The 20234-nt window shown below is 41.1% G+C and overlaps 1 protein-coding gene across 8 annotated transcripts in view; it reads right to left on the bottom strand.

The window, feature by feature from the left end:
- Positions 1-20034, bottom strand: part of ppfia4 (PTPRF interacting protein alpha 4) — a 60520-nt gene extending 40486 nt beyond the window's left edge. For 7 of the 8 annotated variants that reach the window (XM_072382483.1, XM_072382485.1, XM_072382487.1 and 4 more), the window contains exons 1-2: positions 19689-20034; positions 19194-19494 (exon numbers count right to left, since the gene is read on the bottom strand). In XM_072382483.1, coding sequence (XP_072238584.1) covers positions 19194-19451 — 258 coding nt within the window. In that variant the 5' untranslated portion in view covers positions 19452-19494; positions 19689-20034. Of the gene's footprint in view, positions 1-19193 lie in introns of all 8 variants that reach the window. The other variant, XM_072382484.1, reaches the window with a different exon arrangement.
- Between the last annotated feature and the right edge of the window lie 200 nt (positions 20035-20234).

The raw sequence follows: 20234 nt of genomic DNA, 5'->3' as shown, positions 1-20234 counted from the left end.
ATCTAGGCCAAGAGGTGTCACCTTATGTGCTTGCTGCTACTTTATCTATCCAAAACATTTTACAGCCCTGTAATGAACTGGTAACAGCTGAAACTGGAATATGCATATTAAAAGGGGCAGTATCACTGTGTTAGTATGGCCCACTTCCATTAGGAAAGGAGAAAGAGACTGAAACGAATCTGTCATGAACCACATGAAGTTATTTTTGTGCTTTGTTTGAATGTTCTAGTTTGTTGTAAAGAAACAAATTTGTTGGACAGGTACCACACAATTTCAATGTGGAATATTTAGTGAAAATGCTGCACTGATATGTATTTTTGCCCTGGTTCCAAAAAGCTCTGGACAGCAGGACATGTAAAGCTCTGCAACCAGCTTGGAGCATAAACACACACACACACACACATAGAAAACACAGCTGCAGCGGCAGCACACAGCTCTTTCAAAATGATTTGCCTCTAATCTGGCCGTGTGTGTATTGTGTGTGTGTGTGTGTGTGTGAGAGTGTGTATGGGTGTATGTGCACATCCATCACAAGGCCCTGGATGATTTATTTATGAAATGTGATTTTTCTTTCTGGAGCTTTTCAGCCTTGTAACTTAGGCGCACACCCTCAGTCACTTGTCACACACATACTGAAAACACTCACACACGCACACACCCACTCACTCACAATGGTCACTCTCAATCATTCTTTAATGTTACACTGACATACAGAATTTGCTCTACAAAGAAATTATTTGGTTTATTTTTGGGATATTTATTTTCAGGAGAATTTAATTCCCCTGAGTATATGTGATATATATATATTTGTGGGGGACCACGCTTCTACAGTGTGTGTGTACGCCTGTGTTTGTGCCCATATTGTGTTTATGTATGGATTTACTGCAGCAGTTCCTTATTTCCCCATCCGTTTATTCCCTCATAAAGTACCATTTAATTTCCTTATGACTCCCCTTGTTGCATCCCATTTTCAAACTCACAACAATCATAAATGAAAACCTGGCTTGAGATGACCTGAAATGCCACTATATATATGAAAATATATATATATATATAATATGAAAATGGGTCATGTTGCATGCAACGCACTCTTAGAGTCAGCACCAGACAGAGGAGAAAATACTGCTGTGAGTGGGTGTGGCACAGATTGCGTGAGTAACTTCTTTGCCACTTTTTTACTTGTGTGTGTGTGTGTGTGTGAAGTGGATGCAGTCACACTGAGTGACTGAGTGAGCTCATCTGTTCTGGAGGTCTATAAATATTGTAGATGCCATGTGCCTGCAGTAGACCTTCTCAGCAAGCTACTGTATGATGTCATCCTGGCACATCTCTAACAGACAGACACACACACACACACACACAGCTGTGCTGCCAAGGCCTTGCATCCATGGCAAAGCTGATGTAAGGTAAGTGGAGATATAGAGCCCAGAGGTGTTAAATAAACCCAAAGTCTCAAACTCTTCTTCTCTTTCTGCATGCTTTCTTTGTCAACTTCTCCTAAAGTTTCTCTATGAAATTCCCTCAAATCTAACTTGTGTTACTCGTCTTTATTTTCTGTTAGATTTCAACTTGCTTTGGACTTTGTGTCTTTTTACTAAGGTCCATTTACACATCAGAAAGATGAGAAAGTCTGAGGTGGGATTTGAAATCCAGATCATTAAAAAAATCACCAAATATTCACATTTGGGCTGCAGAAAAAGAAGCATTTTTTGGTTCAGTTGAACGGTAAGAAGATAGAAAAGGAAACCCAGAGTGCATACCCTACGGTAGCTCGACAAGGTTCTTCCTGTTTGGTAACTTCTGACCATTTATTGCTTTCATTTCACACTTTCAGTGCCTGAAAAATATGCTAGCTCTGTGAGGTAATGCACGTCTATAAAACCTAGATACTGGTTACTTACTGGCATTAAATCCAGATAGAAACAGTGTTTTTATTCATCTTTGTGCATTTCACAGCAACAACCAACCACAACCACAAGATGAATACGAATAAATGATTTGTCACAAACTATGTTTGTGACCATGTTTGTGTGATGACACCAGTCCAGCCTGTAGCAATTAATAGGTTCATAGCAAACAAATTTTTAACTGGTAGATAATTTAGCTAGTTAGTTGACTTTGGAGACCAGATTCATGGTGGTAATGTATGTTATCGGTCAACAACAGAGATTTACATGTTTTCTATATCTATGTAATACATAGGATTGGGAAACTGCTGTTTTGCTATTGCACATGAGCAATTTTTATCTGACCTGAACTGCATCTGAAATCAAGCATTAAGTCATATAAGTTAGTGACACACCCTATTGTCCGAATGAATATTGACCCCCCCACCCCCCCTCCCCCAAACCCAAACCCACACACACACACACACACTGTCCTCCAGCCAGACCCACTAACACACTTAGCTGCTCAGCTTTGGCAATTGATTATCAACAGCAATCAAGGTTGATGCTTCACATGCTAAAGAAAACACACACAATACAACTTTATTCTCATTAAAGATACAGAAACCTTCATGTCATAACAGATTATCTAGAAACATCCACACAAAGATGCAGTCGCTCATAATGTAGTTTGTATTTTACGGTACAGAAGGTGTCAGGAAGTACTCTCACTAACCACCCCCTGTTTCCATGGAGACTGAATTTGCAAGGCTTTGGAAGGTGGAAGGTGAAAGAGAAAAATCCTGAGTCTGCACATGAACACAAACACATACAAAGCATATATGGAGTCTGACAGACTACTAGAAACGCTAGTGGGAACAAGGACAGGCAGCAAGACTGCGAGATCTATATCAGGAACACAGTATTGTGTGTGTGTAGATGTATCAGGTGGGACTCATTGGCGCCGTGCTGTCAGGGTGAAAGGGGAACACTGGAGGGATGGACATATATTCCGTTGGGTCAGCATTAAACAAGAGCCAGCTAGATATGTGGTGTATCCCCACAGGGGCGGTTGTGTTGTATGGTGCCTATATGTGTGGAAGTGTGTATATGTGAATGAGTGTGTAAGCTAACAACAACAGGAGAGAAGTGTCATTTATATGAGGGAGGGATAGAGAAGTGTTTTTTTATTGCCAAAAGACAGGAATGAAAATAATCTGACGCAGATGATGGGGTAGATGTGCTGACCTGACACACACATTTACACCAGTGATTTACACACATTTAGATGATCTTGCAATGATTACAAATACTCATTATTTGACAGTGGTGGGAATGAGCTCCAAAAGTTTCTTGATTTTTATTATTCACAGATCTCTGGATAAAAATAGCTAAGTTATTTCAATAAATCAAAAGGTACAGTCTTACTTGCAGAGCTGTGAGAGAATTCCCTCAGGGTGTGTCAGCTCTAAATCAGCAAGACTGGAAAGATTTAAGCAGCTGTGTGTGGAGGTTTGCCAGTGAGAATAGGTAGAATTGTACAACTTTAACCATTACTTTGCAACTGGCTGTAAAAATGGATGACTTCTGAACATCACATTGATATCAAACCTGAATGATGGCTCAAAATAGAACAACAACTCCACTGAGCACAGTGTATGCTGTTCCACACGATGACATCAGTATGGAGCTTCATAAAAGTAATAGAAAAGCATGCTGTTTAATAATGTATTGCTGTTGCAGGCCACCTCAAGTCCCCTGGCTCTTCAAAATGTTGAAATTTTATGAGCAAAGAGGTCTACTATTGTTATCTGGCAACCATGGAAACAGTATAGAGTTACAGAACAACAGCTCGTGTTTTAAAAAGAAAGAACATGGAAGAAATATTGAAAACAACCCTTCCAATGTAAAAAGAATACTTGTGAACTTGTGTGCGTGCATGCAGCCCATGCTACAATGCATCCATCACCCTGGCAGCAAGACCGCAGTCAATCTGGACCAATTAAAGCACAGATCTGTGGGTGCAAGAGAATGTGTGTGTGTTTGACTTTCTGCTCCCTCCAGGGTTCCCCCTTCCCCCATAACTTGGCTCACGCAAGATGGCAGAGAGTTGAGAGAATGAGACGATAGAGGAGAGAAAAGATGAGAAGATGTTGCTATTTGTTTGCTGACATGGGATGCTGAGAGAGCTCAGAGAGGCCTGTCAGAGCGAGACCGGAAGAGAGGAAACAGAGAATCAGATACAGGAAAAATGAACGGGTCGCAGTGACAAAAGGATGTGCCTGAAACTGGAGAGGCAGAGGTTAGAGAGGAATATTGGAGGATGGCAGCAGAAGTGGAGGGGGGGCGGCACTGTCTAATACAGACTGCAGAGCTCCATATGACCTTTATGTAACTCAACTAAAGGCCCTTCCTTTCTGTCTCAGTCTTTCTTCAGCTCTCATTCAAGCTTTTCTTCTGTGCCTCTCTCTGTCTTCTTAATGGCATCACAATTACCAAAAAACTGTCCACAGTTGCCTTTCGTAAACTCCACTCCCTGCCTCATCACTGTACAAAGGGCTTGCAACTAAAATTTTACGTTGGCTAACAGCTGTTGCATCTGGAAATAATAGATTCATAAATCCACTGTTTTGCCATGGCTGTACACTCTGTGTGGGCTGACCTTGCGACACTTACCCACAAAACTCAAAAATAAGGTGGCAGTTTGGTGTCGTATTTATCATGGCGACAATTAGAGAGGCTTACATACCGACTTCAATCACAGGTTTGTCATGTATACTGATTTGTTTCCATGCACGTCTCAATAAAAGTAACGTCACATATTGCATTCATTGTAAATAGGTACAAGGTACAAGCATTCAGAAAAATACAAAAAAAGGAGTACATTTTTCACAAAGAGGGGCATTATCTTTAACTTTCAAGAATCATTCAGTGACAATCATACTGACTTTTCCAAATGACAAGGTGAAACTGAAGTTTTTTCATTTGTGTAGATGTAAATCCTTAAATATTCTGGTATAATTTAGCATGAATTTAGCAGTTATGATGGTGTGTTTTGTTCCAAACTATAACCACAAAGTATTTTGACTTTGTTAAAGCTCTAACTGACTTCTTATCCTGAAAAACAGCTGCTGAGGCTCAGGGGTATCAGAGCCATGTAACTGCAGTAAACTGACAGGAAAAAAAAAACTCGACTTCACAGGAAAGAAGTTTAAATAGACATACAGTCATACCTGACTCATAACAATATCGCTGAATTATTCAGGGACTTGGATGACGCTGTTAAGGAACCCTGATTGATAAAACAAAACTAAAAAGTATTTTGAACTCCATCCTTCTCACACAAATCAGAAACCTGGCAACATAGATTTCTGGCAACAGAGTTTATTTGTCAAATAACTGATACTATTGTCATATCTCACATGATTAAATTTGGTTTCTTGCCCTTTTCGGTGCACCTGCATTTAATAAAGCTCTAACTGAGGGCCCCATTAGTATTTGAAAGCTTTTCGAAAGCTACTTTGCTCCGTAGAAAATGATGCCAGTCAGTGTTCTGAGCCTTGCAGCGACGCCTGAACAGCAAAAAGGGGTAAAGACACTGACCTATCATTTCCCAGCACAGTATGAAATACTGTTGGAAATACATTTTAAGGAACCTGACTGAGACATATTTCCTAATTTATCATACAGTGACAACTGTATCATCATCATTTGGAGTAATTATCACAATCAACTGACATTTATTGATACGCTAAAGCTCTAAAACTGAGGTGTTTCAACTGAAATAATTCCAAACAGATTTAATGGTTGTTGATAAAAGACTTGTCAATAACTAAAACATGCAATGCCTTAGAGGACCCATAGAATATATACAATATATATTCTTCAATGAATAATAAAAACAATGAAAAATAGGGTTTTGACGGATAAAAATGACACTCAGCTATCATCATCGCGGCATGCACACAGAAGAGAAGTCACTGAGTAATTAGACAGGAATGTAACTATGAACAGATTTAGGCTTTTCACCCCAGTTACATAGATTGTGAAGGCCACTTACGAACCTACTTCTGAACTTGTGGGGTGTTACCCATGACGATTTTTTGTTTCTCAGACATCTGAGAAGCCTCAGGTCATTCTGTGTGTGTGTGTGTGTGTGCTTGATAAATTTGTGTCTGATTGCACAAGAGAGACAGAATAAGTGAGAGTAAGCGTGAGTAAATGAAAGGGCTACTGAAGTGTGGAAATGAGGGCAATAAAGGATGTTTTGGGGCATACAGCAGTGGAGCGAGAGGAAAGCAGCTAAGTGTGAATGACAGACTGCATAACAACCCCCTTTATTCTAATGGGGCACCTCGATGCTTAATGACCTTCATCACCGATGGACAGAGCAGCGCCACATGTGCATTTGTGCAGATATCACTTATTAAGGATTACAATAAGGGGGGTGGGGCAGTTCAGGTTAGTGGCATTGTAAATATGTGTACTGCACAGGTTTTACAATTGATTTACCAGAGATATTTTGCCATTCAGTAGAATGCTGATATGGCCATGCATGCATACATATACAACTACATACACACACACACACACCTATATATCTATATAGATATATCTATCTATATATACAGATATATACACACATGTTCATTTTCAGGTTATTATGAACATGTGAGGACACATCAAACTGATTCAAAGTATACATGCAACAGCTAGTCATGTGTAAACACACTGCATACATAAATGGTATGATCATAAATCCCAATAATGAAATGAAACTTTCATTCACTTTGTCTCATCAAAGGGACATCAGATAGGAAATCAGTCGCTCAGTATCGACTCGATATCGACATATAGGAGTGATTTATCGATACCCATATTAATAAATCCAAGAAGAATGTGGTGAGTTGTGCCCCAAAATAACACCTTAGCAGCAATGCTCCCATCTTATACAGTTAGAGAAAAGCTGTAAGTATAACGAGCTAGCTGAGAGATATGAGGCATTATCTGACAGAATGATAGCTAACTAATAGACCTCGCAGCGCACACTCTTAAAACCATCACCACTGATAAGACTCAGAGCGAGAAGTATGAGAGACAGGGAGACTGAGAACGAAAAAAAGGGGAGAAGAGTGATCCTTTGAAGAGAGGCAACAGATCAGTCTGTCGAAAATGTACATTTGGAGTCATAAATCGTCAACCTATGTGTAGTCATAATTCTTGTGGACACATACACACTCAAATTAAACCAGAGATGATAAAACTTTGCTTAGAGAATGAGGGGTAAAAGCTTGTACTTGTGTGAGTGTGTGTCTGAGCGTGTGTTGGTAAAAAAAAAGTCTGCACTTGCCCTTGAGTGTCTGCTTCAACCCACATACATGTGAATGGAGTTGGAAGTAAACGAATAACAGACTGCAGCTGAGAACTGTGGCAATGTCGTAGGTGGTACTGAATAAATGGGTCTTGATTTAATGCGCAGGACAAGATGATCTGTGAGCTTTTTGTGGATGTGCATGCATAAGACATTTCTTCTTGGTTCCTCCAGTAATTACTGTGAGCTCCCACTGTTTGAATCCTCCTGGGACTGGATCTATCCTGTAGCATAAAAATAATATATGTCATTGTGTGTATGTTGGCATCTGACCAGACATGAAAGCGCTCTGAGCTGCACGGCAAACATCACATTCATGTCTGCACATACATCTTTTTGGGAGGCACAGTCAAGTCTGCATGTAATTTGCAGGTTTATGCACCCTGGCGTGTGTGGCTGTGGTTAAGTGTGATGTATCAGCCCTGTTGGATGCTTACAACACCAGGAAGTGCTGACTCTATGTGGGCAATTCATCACTGTGACCATTTTTTTTCACGGAAGATTTCAGTATGTATGGCTTCTCTTTACTGAGGCTAACTAGATGAGCACTATAGAAAGGAATCGTAATTCTGTAAGTGTTACAGCCATGGGCCTTTATTTATCATGTCATGCTATTTATAAATTAGACACACAGTCCTATCTGGTATTTTAAAAAACAAAAGATTTTTCTGAAAGAAGAAGACAGACTGTCCATTTCAACCATTTATCCAAACCTGCGGGCCCTAACAGCGGTACTCTTCCACTATGAAGCCATGCTATTGTAATAGATGCTGTATATGGTTTATCATTGTCTTATTGAAATATGCAAGACCTTCCCTGCAAAATACATCACCTGTATTTGAGCGTATGTTGCTCTAAAACCTGCATATATCTTTCAACGTTGATGGCGCCTTCTCTAGATTTGCATGTTGCCAGCGCCACTGAAACAAATGCATCCCCATACAAATATTGAAGCAAGCTTTTGAATGAGCGCTGATAACAAGCCGGATGGTCCCTGTCCTCTTTAGTCGGGGGGACCCGGTATCCATGATTTCCAAAAAAAAATGTCCCACTTTGGCCTCAGCCCATTCTAAATTAGCTTTGGCCCAGAGAAGACAACAATATTTCTTGTTCGTGTTGATATTTGGCTTCTTCTTTTCATAATAGACCTTTAACCTGCATTTGTGGATGGCACAGTGAACTGTGTTCACGGACAATGATTTCTGGAAGTGTTCCTGAGCTCATGCTGGGTTTTAATGCTGTGCCATCTGAAGATTATAGACATCCAGTACTGATTCTGTGTTCCTTGTGCAAAAAGATGTCTCCAGATTCTTTGAATGTTTTGATGATACTATGTACTGTGGATGATTAAATATTCAAAAGGTTTTTTGCAGACTGCCTTTACTTTAGACTTTAGACTCTACCTTTCTAAGGTGCAGCTTTTATACCCAATCATGTTACTACCCATTCAACTACCCTCATTAGTTGAAACATGTTGTTCTCCAGCTGTTTCTTTTCAGTGCCACTTATTTTTCCTGCCATTCGTTGTCACCGTAACAACTTTTTTTGGGACTTGTTGCTGTCATCAAATTCTAGATGAACTAATATTTTTCCTGAACAAGATAAAATGTCTGATTTTCAGAATTCTATTATGCTTTAAAGTGAATCAATTATTGCTTTATGTAACTTGCAAATGACTGCATTCTGTTTTATTTACTATTGGAGTTGTAGTAATCAGATTGTTCATAATAATCATCAAAATCAGCAAGGCTGGGTGGTTAGCTAGCTATAGGACTGTCCTTTCTGGTTCTAGACTATGGCTCCAGTTGATTTATTTGTCCAATGTCCAGGTTAAGGAGGAGGTACCATCTGACCCTCTGGAACCCTCTACTAATTTTACCTACAGTAAATAGAAAAGTATGGAAAACAGAGCATTCTGCCAGTAAATTAAGAACCTCTCAAAATTTCACAAGCCAGGATTTCGGGGAACTTCCCGTTTGATTGCAACGAGGCAGGTGCCTTTCACTGCGCACTGTGGCTTTTTGGTTGAGGCTTACCCTTTGTTACCTTTCATGATTCCAATTTAATATAAGTTGATCGAAACTTTTGATCGAAAAAATTTGATCAGTTGTCAAAGCTGTTTGAAAAAAATGTTTGAGAAGAAAAACGGCCACATGTCACTGAATCTGCTGTCTACAAACTTTCGGTTTTTATAACGAATGGAAACAAATGGATAATCTTTGCTTAGCTACAGCTCTATTTTTTCCTGTTCTTGTATTGGGTAGTTGAAGTTCTCTACGTTCATTTCAGGGTCCAGCTGGGGACAGCTTTGGATGTTACCGCCTCTGTTGCACTCCCCAATGTTTCCTTTAAATAAGCATACTACCCGCCTCTTTTTGTCAACCCCAGTCCAACGTTAATACCTAACTACACCGCAGAGGCCTTATCTTCCATTCTGTGGGTGTTACAGGAGTGAAAGGGAACTGACAGAGTTCCAATAATGTAGCTGTTAGACATGGCAGCCTTAACTGCTGCCTGAAAAACTTCACCTCGCCTGTCCCGGCTCCACCTTCTCCTCCTCTTTCCCATTCTGTCCCTTCCTGCCTCCCTCTTTCATTATTCTCACCTTCCCCTCTGGTGGTCCTGCAACTCCAATCATTCTGCTCTTATTACCAGGGAGAGGGGGAGCTAACACACTGCCTCACAAACACACACACAGAGTGACTTTCCGCTCCTCCCATTATCAGAGCATGCCCCTTGCTTCCAGCGACCATCAGCTACTCTTGATTCAGCCTTTTTTCCAGACTTATTACCTCTGTCTACCTCTCTAAATCTTCATCTAACGTTATATATATATATGTCTCTTTTTCTCACCTTTCCTCTTCCTTTCTTTGCTTTCCTTCTTACTCTCAAGCAGCCAGGGGGACAAATTGGCACCCAGCTGAGCTAAATGTGCCTTGCGCTGAGAGCCAGATGGCATTGGCAGAGGGATGGAGGGAGCGAAGGATGGATACTACTGAGAGAAAGAGCGTCTAGGCCATGGCGTGGCACAGTAACGTGGAGGAGCTCGCTTTATACACTAATAATCTATTAGTGCCTAGGGGCCTGAAAGCTGTGCACAGACACTTGCCAGGGGGCAGCCTGCTCAGAACTATGGTGATGAAGACCTTGAATAAGAGAGAACCCAGGATTATAGAGGAGAGGTAGAACATTGACTGGCAGACAATGTCAAAATGGAGTCGGGGACAAAGAGAGGATAAAGAAAAGATAAAGATGGTGAGGTCTGTTAGCCATTATGAGGCAGAAACTGTATGTTGACAACTTGTTCATGTTGTCTTGTGTTTCTCAGGTCATTTTGGATCTGAGTGTATTATTGAGCTGTAATTCTAAAAGCTCAAACTTGAACTTAGCTTTATTCATACATCATTTTCTGAAACACACGAGCTTGCCAAAGTTCTACTCAAGTCTTTTGTGAATATTATCAAGCTCAACTTGTCAGTAATCATATTTGCAATTTTAACTCCAGACCATATAAACTGGAACAATTCTTGGATTTAAACATTAAGACTAAGATCAACAGATTTTTTAAAAATGGGGCATATTGGTCTGTACCAACTTAAATACTCAAAAAAAACCAACCATGACACTTCTTTGAGGGCCAACTAGGTCTGAAAATATGTCATTCAGTGAGATGTTCAGATTTGCTGGAGAAATTACATCATACTCTCACCTCAGTACAAATGTCAAGCCTCGACAGCTTTATCACCTCCCAACTTCAAGTTCAAATCATGCTACATTTGCTGCACTTGGACATAGGAAGTTTATCTCGTTTTGTTATTTTTTTGCTATTAACGGCAAATTCTAACCAGCAGCGCCTAGTCTATGAAAGAAATGAGCTAATAATGCTTAGTAATTTGTCCAGAGTAAAAAAAAATTTAATTTCTGACTGACATTCTTTATTATTTTCCTAGACAGAAACTGGATATTTTGATTTTCAATTTTCTCATTGCATTCACCAACAGTCACCATTAAAACACAAACTCTTGTTAAAAGTAGCAAAATAAGCAACAGTTCCTAACATTGGTTAGGGGTTTATAGAGCCAATATATGAAAGAGGAATAATGTGATTTTTGAATAGAATATGAAGCTGACAGGTATGTCACTTCATCCCTTCCTTCCTATTTGGTGAGGTTTTGCAGACTGATAAGTTGATTCCTGCCTTTAAAATGCTGCAGAGAGATCTGCTGCAGTTCTCCAGTGTCCTTTATGCATCGTGCTGTTATTGCGCTTTATGAGAGTCTCATATTTAAAGTCAAGTCAGCAAAATAGTTATCCCTGCAAACGTGGGCCAAAGCAACCGACATGGAATATACCGCACTCCTTCTGTCAGCGCTCCTTTCAAATTGTATGACGTTTTCATGTCACATGGAAATCTCTGTCACTATTTCCACACCTTATCCTTATCACTGACTCGGGACTGTCGTGTCACAGGATGCTCTGAATGCTCATTCGCTGAAGTGAGTGAGAGGACGATGAGCTGCTAACGGGACAGACACAGACAGATGACCAGTTGTGCATTTTTAATTACATTTTTAATTCCCACCCGTGTTGTTATAACTGTGAGACAGACAGCCATTAACTCATCGGTCTTTCACTCACACAAAATACACACCACACAGATTCTGAGTTAATCCTGCCACGTCAAAAGGAATACCACGATAACAATCTCGAAGCCTTTGAGGGTATGTTTCAAAGATGCTGTGGTGCGCCGTTGTAGAATACTGTCACACTGTCTCAAAAAGTATAACATTTTGAAGCCCTTCGAACAAGAGAACAATGTTGGGTTAGTTATATGCTGGCGATGGCAGCAGCTCTGTGCTGGATGTCCCCGTGTTCCACTGCTTGTAAGAGGAGGGGCTGTGTGTCTGTCTGCAGCCATTCTGCAGAAGAAGTTGTCTGTCAGAGATTGCAAAAATTTGTATTGATGCTGTTGCAAATCAATATCTGATTGCGTAATAACTTTTTTGTATTAATTAGTATCTGGATATCATATTTTTTGTCAACCCTTTTCTCTCTGTTGTATTTTGACCAAAGCTTATCACAGTAATTTAATTGGACCGAAGGAAAGTATGTCCACATGTGAAAAAAGGGCATAATGTATGTCTTTTAAGGACAGATGATTTGAGGGTAATCAAGGATGTAAAAAAGACTGTGGTGAACCACTAATGGACACAGACCCCAGCAGGTGGGAGAGGTGGGAGTGGGGTGCTTTCATTAAAGACCAGCTACTTAGATGTTTGAAGATAGACTGAAAATCAACTCCCACGTGTTCCCGGGTTTGGAATAAACTCTCATCAAGCAGTGATACAAGAGGAGATGTCTAGAATTCTACTTGGAATCACTGAGAACATTGATTTTGTTTAATAAAGAATAGTTCCCTGATGTTATTGTTTTAAATGTGGTGAAAATCCTTTGTTTGCGACTTGTTATTTGTTTTTGGACACATGACTGTCTTCTTTTTCTGGCTTGCATTCTCTTTTCTGACCAATTGAACAAGAACTTAATTCTTGTTCTTAGCAAAGTAATGACAAAATACCCACGTAGAGGAAACACTAAATGTTTTCACTGTAAATTCTGAGGTCAAAAGCTTGAAATAGTTTAATCAGAACTTTGAACTCAGAATTTTTTTTTGTCGAGACTACAGATGTTTGAGCTCATCAAAATGTGGGACATCAACTCAATCTGTGGGACAAAGGACAAGAGATAAAAATAGTGAGCAGTCTCACACAAAGGGACGCCTGGTCACCCTATGGCTTCAGAGGGATTTTAGGTCAGAGACCTGTCATTCTTCCAGCTGTCTTTTTGCCCTAAACGATAGTTGGGGAGGTTTTGGTGTAAGATAAGAATATGGATGAGATCCTCCTCAGCTAAGACAGGAAGAACTTTCCCCTAAATGTCAATCCTTTTCATTTTTACTTTCTCAGTATCTCCCTCTCTTACAAAGCCTCCTGGCGAAATTCAGCAGCTATCTTCATGGCCCACATTAATTGTAATCCAATCATCCATCCCTTCATATTATCTGGTGCCTTTCTTTATACTCCACATAGAAAGGTATCAGACATTTGATCCAGGAACCGTCTTGCTGTGAGGTGACAGCGCAAACCATCACACCACAGTTTAGCCCTTTGACCTAAACTCCACTATTTGGTGCTTACATTATGCACGGCATAAGCATTGGGCTTCATCAACAGACCAATGAGAGGTGGTCATTTCTGATCTGCCTTTTCCTTCCACCCCACACTCAATATCGCACAAAGCTGTTTCAGCCATCCAGGCATAAGCAACACTGGCTGTAGGCACACACAGACTGGGGATGACGTGTAAGCAGTGTTAGTTGACATTTAGGAAAAATACAGAAACTCTTGTTTGCAAGCGGGGATACGTGTGTTGGCCTACAAGTAATGCTTATTTCATTACAGATACAGCTAATGATTCCGAAGTATCAGCCATGATAGAGCACGGAAGAGCTGTGCAAAAGTCATTGAAAGTTTCTCAACAAAAGCCAAAGTGTCATCAAATGAGTGCAACATTTCTGAATATTTGATTCTAAGGAAAGGCAGTAAGTTATCCAATTAAAGGCTTCTTGTTCACAGAAAGCCTTCTTTTTTTCTTTCCAAATTAAAAAAAGAAAAGCAATTTAAAGCAATGAATCATCAAAATAATTGGCAATTTCCATTCGAGTGACTCACTCCATAGATTGCTCAAAAATGCAGATTCCTGAAAGTGTCATGATAAAATCATCAACCGCTAAATACAGTTCAGGGACACCTTGGAGCTTCTTTACGCCACAGTTTAAACTTTATTGGCTTTGACACTTCCTTCATACATAGTACTTGTAAGCACAACACAAATCTAGTACAGGAACTATAATGGCTTAGTGCCAAGACTGCAATGATCAGTTCTGCTGGCCTTGGTAAACTAATGTGAAATACTCTGCTATGTCCTGTATTAACCAACTCAAATATCATCACAGTGTGTTTTAAGTCAATATTTTTGTTCATTGCAATGCTGGCACTAATCAAGATCAACTTTGATCAACTTCTAACCCTTTATTGGACAATAAACCACGGCAACATGTCTTTTCAGGATGACTGCAGTCTTCCCAATGTTATTTCACCGTATACCTCAAAGCAAGAAATCTTACAATTAGGTTATGAGTTGCATAATGGGGTGGGCATCATTTGAAACATTTTAATACCATTGCAAATACAATGCTGAAGAAGGCCAGCATATCAAACGTAAAAGTAGGGTAACACCAGGCAAACTAACCTCTGGCAACATCCCCATCTGGTTTGGTACATTTAGTATTCACAATGTGAAGCATACTGTGCATCACTGCGGAAAAAAGGGACAAGTTAAACCTCTGTACGTCAGCAAAAGCAAGAAGCCAGCTGGTGTTAAGTTGCTCTGTCACGTTTTCTGAAAACAGGTCTTCGCACAGGACATTCTGTAGCCTACATTCAAAAATACTGTTTATGATAGTGTCAGTTTCTACCGTATGTTCATAGAATACCAAAGTAAGTGTAACAAAAGTTCATTTTAGCAAACACCCAGTGCCAGTTAGTGTTACTTAAAACATTGGATGATGCCCTGCCGTGGTTAACAAGAAAAATTTTTTTAAGAAAATTTGTATCTCAGAGAGTGGATGTGACTCTTGTTCGTTTGTCTTACAAGACAAAGGCCCGAATTCTTCCTTGTCAAACTGGTCTGAAATGTGCTGTAGGCAACAGTCAGCGGCAGGGACATGAGCGGATGAGGAAACAATGGACTACAGGGTACCTAATAAGTTAGATATGACAGATCAATCAGAAAAAAGAGAAATCAACTGACAGAACGACACAAAGATACAAAAAGCGGGAGAAATGAGCACCGGAAATAACATGCAGGGATGTAGGGAAAAAAACATTGATATGAAGTGTTATTACAGATGGATTTTGGGAACAATGATTCATGAAACATTGACACGGTATCTTAGGCAGGACAAGGGTGGAAACTTTCTCACATAAACTCAGATGCATGTGTTCTTTCCCAGAGACACGAAGCTATGCATGTTTATGTGTCTACACAAGGCTAAGCAGCAAACACTGCCATGAGGAGTACGAAGACAAACCAGAGGTATGTATGACGTCAATAAATAACACAATGTTCAATAGCTCGGGCGCATGTGTGTTTGAAAGTGTGTCTCAGTAGGGACAGAGAGGGTGGAAATCTGAAACAGAGCTAGCTGCTTTGGAAGGGCATTGAGCTATTGCTGGCAAAAATAGCCAGTGTTGTGTCTGACTGGAACAGGTGTCCCCCCCCACCCCATAACAGCACACACTTCTTTTACAATTTGAGTTTACTAAGCTACTCATATGGTGTCATCTCTGAAATAATAATCTACCCAAACAAAACGTCAAGCTCCCTAATCCTGACGATTATTTCTAAAGACTGCCTCCGCCGAGCCAAAAACAAGTACAACATTAAATCAACATTTAAACTAGTACCGGGACTGGTAAGTGATTGTATAGGACTTGCTGGTAAACACATAGAAAATGCGCAGCGTAGAAATAGTGATGTTGTTTTGACACACACACTGTTTACCCAATATCTGCCTTCTTTGCAGGGCACACACATATGCCCATGTGTCCACTTTACAACACATTTTCCTTTGACAGTGTCAGAACAGTTTTCTTCACACATGGAACAGCGTGTTTATGTACATGGGCGTGTGTGTGCAGCACATGCATCCGAGTGCATGCAGGCATGTGTGTGTGTTTAAAACCTAATTTGTCTCAGGCAAGCCCATCTCTGAGGGCTGTATTAGAAGCATTATGCAATGTAATGGGCTGACATGTTAATCTGAAACTCTATTCTCTGTAGCTAATGAACATATCCATTCTTGTCTGTGTATATGTATGTCTGTGACTCTGTATGTGAGGTAAATAGGCAGTGTCGTGCCATTTTAAAAAAAAATCATTCTGACGAAGCAAACGCTGAAAAACACTGACGCCGGTTAAGATGGAGATTTATGTATTTTCCTTTTAACAGAGACAAAACTTAAAAGCTTTGAATCTGGAATCACTCGGGCTGTTTGTACATGTGTGCAATTTTAAATGTGCATCTTTGAAGGAAACTCATGGATCTGACAGTTCTGGGTCACAGTAATCCCATGGAGTCAGAGAACCTACAGAGGACAACACACAAACACGCATGCACACATACCGTCACGTGAGAAAAGAAAGAGCAACCTCTTTCAGTTGTAAGGTGTTATGTATCAGGACAGAATCTCTTAGGAATATGAAACCTTAGATGAAGAATGTGGCGCATTATACCCTGTCAGTTTATTGATATATATTGTTTTTCTTTTAACAAAAACCAAGTCAAAATGTAGAAGTGGTGTGCTGAAAGGTAGACCCCGTGATTCAATAACTTGAAGCAACAGTTTTCTCTATGAGGCAGTCAATCTCTCGCATTGATGACGTGGCCACTGCATCACATTGATTCTTACCTTTTTAATCTACTCTTTTGTAGATTTGCTAGTGTGCTAATAATCGTCATGCTGTTACATGACTAAATTTCAGCTGTAAATTGTAGCTGTCAAACACAGGACCTCACTTTTTGACTCCAGAATATTTTGGTATACAGAGGAGATCATGGTCGACCAAATCCTCACCGCTCCGCGACCATGTTTGACAGTTGGCAAAAGGAGTTTTTACTGACATGATGTGTGAGAATATTGTTCCAGAAACCTCCTACGGTAAGAATCTGTTTTTTATTTTCAATGATGTTGTGATACATTCATCTCTTCAACAGGAGATCATTCAGTTTGATCCGGCTCTGATGAGGTCTAACAAGTGTTAGATACCAAGATGGTTTACACAGAACTTGTAATTGCAGAGAAATACACAATTAATTTTGGGCATGTCATCTTCTAGCAGGAACCCCAGAAAGACTCCTGGGACTGCACAGGTTAAAGAGTTGAAACTGAAAGAGGTTGTCCTTTCTTTTTCACGACTGTGCATAAGATGAAATAGTTTGAGAGGCAAAATGAAAGATAATTCTTCTTAGATTGGAGCAAAAAGTGCTTTGGCAGACCAAAATTTGCGTGGATGAGTCTGTTCCTTAGAAGAGCAGAGGATTGAACACACACAGAAAAAAAAGCTCACAACACATATGTAGACACTGCTGACTTGAGGGCTACACATCAGAGGCAGCTAGAGAACACAAAAAACTGTGATATTATCTTGACTTAGGGGCATGTCCACAGCAATAATGCTCATGTTAAGAAGAGGCAGCCTAATTACCACTGACACATATAGAATAGTGAGGTCAGGAGCCTGGCCAACTGCTACAACATTGCTCTAATACATTCATCATACCCACACTTGAGACATCAGCTACAGTCTTTTACTTTTTTCCTCACTTCCTTCTTATTGCACTGTGCAGAGTGCACTTTGCAATAATGCATCTGGGACAGACAATCCTCATTCCTCAGCTGAACAGAGAAAAACTGAGAAGAAATCAATCCCAACTGAAATTTTTCTAATTTCTCTGCATTGCTTCCCTCACTGTCCATTGCATCATCTCCCTACTCAGTGTATGGAGATTACCACCGGTGTGTTTGCCATGTGTGCATGCATGAGTGGATGTAGTGTTTTGATCACATGCATGGCAGTCATAACGTCCCTGAGGTCTATGACTGCATAACTAATACTTGTATTATTGGAACGATAAAAAACATTACTCCAAACCAAGCAGGATTAGAAGACAAGCATAACAGCCTCTTCCCACTCTCCCATCTCTCTCTTGCTGACACACACAGACGTGCTTTTTTATGTGGAAGCAAGCAGCCCAGGGCCATGTACACTAACAAGCAGCCATGTTTCCTTCACAAGAGGCCGCAGCCAGCCTGTCGTCGTCAGCATGGTTTTCTCCCTCTGCTCAGTCTCACTCTCTCACACACAGGCACACTGCGTACTGTGACATCATGGCACGCATTTAGACCAGAGGGTCAGAGGGTAACGCAGCTTTATATGCTGAGGCTTCACTGTCGTCATGTTCGGTGACCGCAGCAGCCTTTATTCAGCTCTCTATCGCTCAAATACACACACGAAGACGACAAATGTGATAGACATCCAGTTTTACAACCTCTCACCCCCATTACAACTGACATGCAGGTCAGCACATACAGAGGTGAGGTTGTTTCCACTCAGGTAATTACAAGTGGGCTTTGGCCTGCTCTCAACGTTTGACTCAGACCTCTACAGACCAGAGTCAACAATCTTTCAGCGAGTAAAAACCAACCACTTCCCACCCACCTTTCAACCTACTACATCACCTTTCTGCCTACTAGACAGTTAGATCCTCCCTTCTGGCATGCTGCCATAAGCTTTTGAAGTGAAGGGCTATTCCTTTGTATCCATCATCTTCACATTTACTTACTCTCATGATGATATCCTGGGACATGAAAGTATTAGGGGTTCCCCAGCAGGCATGCAATGCAAAGAAATCTTAGACTACACCATATAAATACTTAATGAGATCTTAACACATGGATCATTGCGAGATAAAGTCTCAAAATCAAAAGCGCTCACTATACCCTTATGTCATAATTAATATGTGCTTTTGAAGTGCATCATCTGCAGGTTTTATTGATATCAACACAACCCACTTAATACACAAACCTGGAACCTCTGTGGCAATAGAGCCCTGGGGGTAGAAGTTGCCTTTGCTCAGCAGGTGATCCAAATTTAGACCTCACAAAACTCCACAGTAGAGAGAAGTCCAATTCGTCAATAGCCCAGCGAGTTACAAATTGTGTAAACGAAATATGATTCAGACATAGTTAATAAAACATGCCAACTAGAACCCCACATAGCTCCCAAACACAGACACACAGGCCGACTGGTCGTCACCTGAGGCAGCGCGGCGTTGATCTGCCGCTGGAGCACGTCCCTCTCGTGCAGCGCCCCCTGCAGCTTAGATTGAGACTGGATCAGGGTCTCCTGAGTCTCCCTGAGGGACTCCAGCAGCTTGTCTCTCTCGTCCAGCATGTTGACCATGAGCTGCTCGAAGTTGGCCTCCTGGTCCGATCCGTTTGGGACGCCGCCGGTGCCTCGCGGAGGACCACCCGAGTCCCCTTCGTTGATGGTCGGCATCACCTCGCACATCATCTTTACTGCTCTGTGGTCTGGCCAACGCTAAGGGACACTGTCGCTGTCGGGATTAAGAAGGGGGAATGTGCGGTTACAAGCCTGATTAACAGACTTACAATTACTGATGAGAGGGCCTATTAACGCCGCGTAGCAAGGGACCGCCGAACCAACCGTAGATGCGCATCTTCTTCCCATTGGGCTACATTATGTGTCTCGTGCATCAAATGTGCGTTCTTCAGCTTTCTATCGCCGTACCTTATCAGAGTGATGGAAATGGTGAGATGATGGTTGACCCTTCATCCATATCAACCGGCGTTTTTTCACCCCGTGAACAGATCCGCCCTGCCCGGCGCGCCATGCACTCACATGTAGAAATCCCGGCGTGATATGATTGACAGCTCAGAGATAGACTGGTACGTTTGAAGGGGTGGTGCCCGCGAGCGCAACTGAAATCATAGTAGTCTCTATAAAGGCACGAAAATGAAAAAAAAATAAAAAACAAGCAAAGGGAATGGAAGCAGAGGAAAGTATCCGAGAGGATATCGACGTCCTTATTCCAGTGGATGGTGAGAGCGTGTCTTCTCTGCATCCATCCCTCCACACAGCCACCGGACCACTCTCGCTGCTCCTCCTCCTACACACACACACAGTCACTGTGTCACACACACACACGGGCGCGCACACATAGAATCTGCAGTTGTCACTGCCAGCTCTGTAAATAAGGGGATAACTCCCCACTAAATGCGCCCATACGTGCAAAATTGAAGGCTGCAATTAGCCGGATGGTCAATCGTGCTATAA

This window comes from Leuresthes tenuis, unplaced genomic scaffold (genome assembly GCF_036924035.1).
Source record: "Leuresthes tenuis unplaced genomic scaffold, fLeuTen1.0.hap1 SCAF_3, whole genome shotgun sequence".
In the NCBI taxonomy this organism is placed as follows: Eukaryota; Metazoa; Chordata; class Actinopteri; order Atheriniformes; family Atherinopsidae; genus Leuresthes; species Leuresthes tenuis.
The sequence above is the reverse complement of the archived record's forward strand: the minus strand, read 5'-3'. Positions and strand labels throughout refer to the sequence as shown.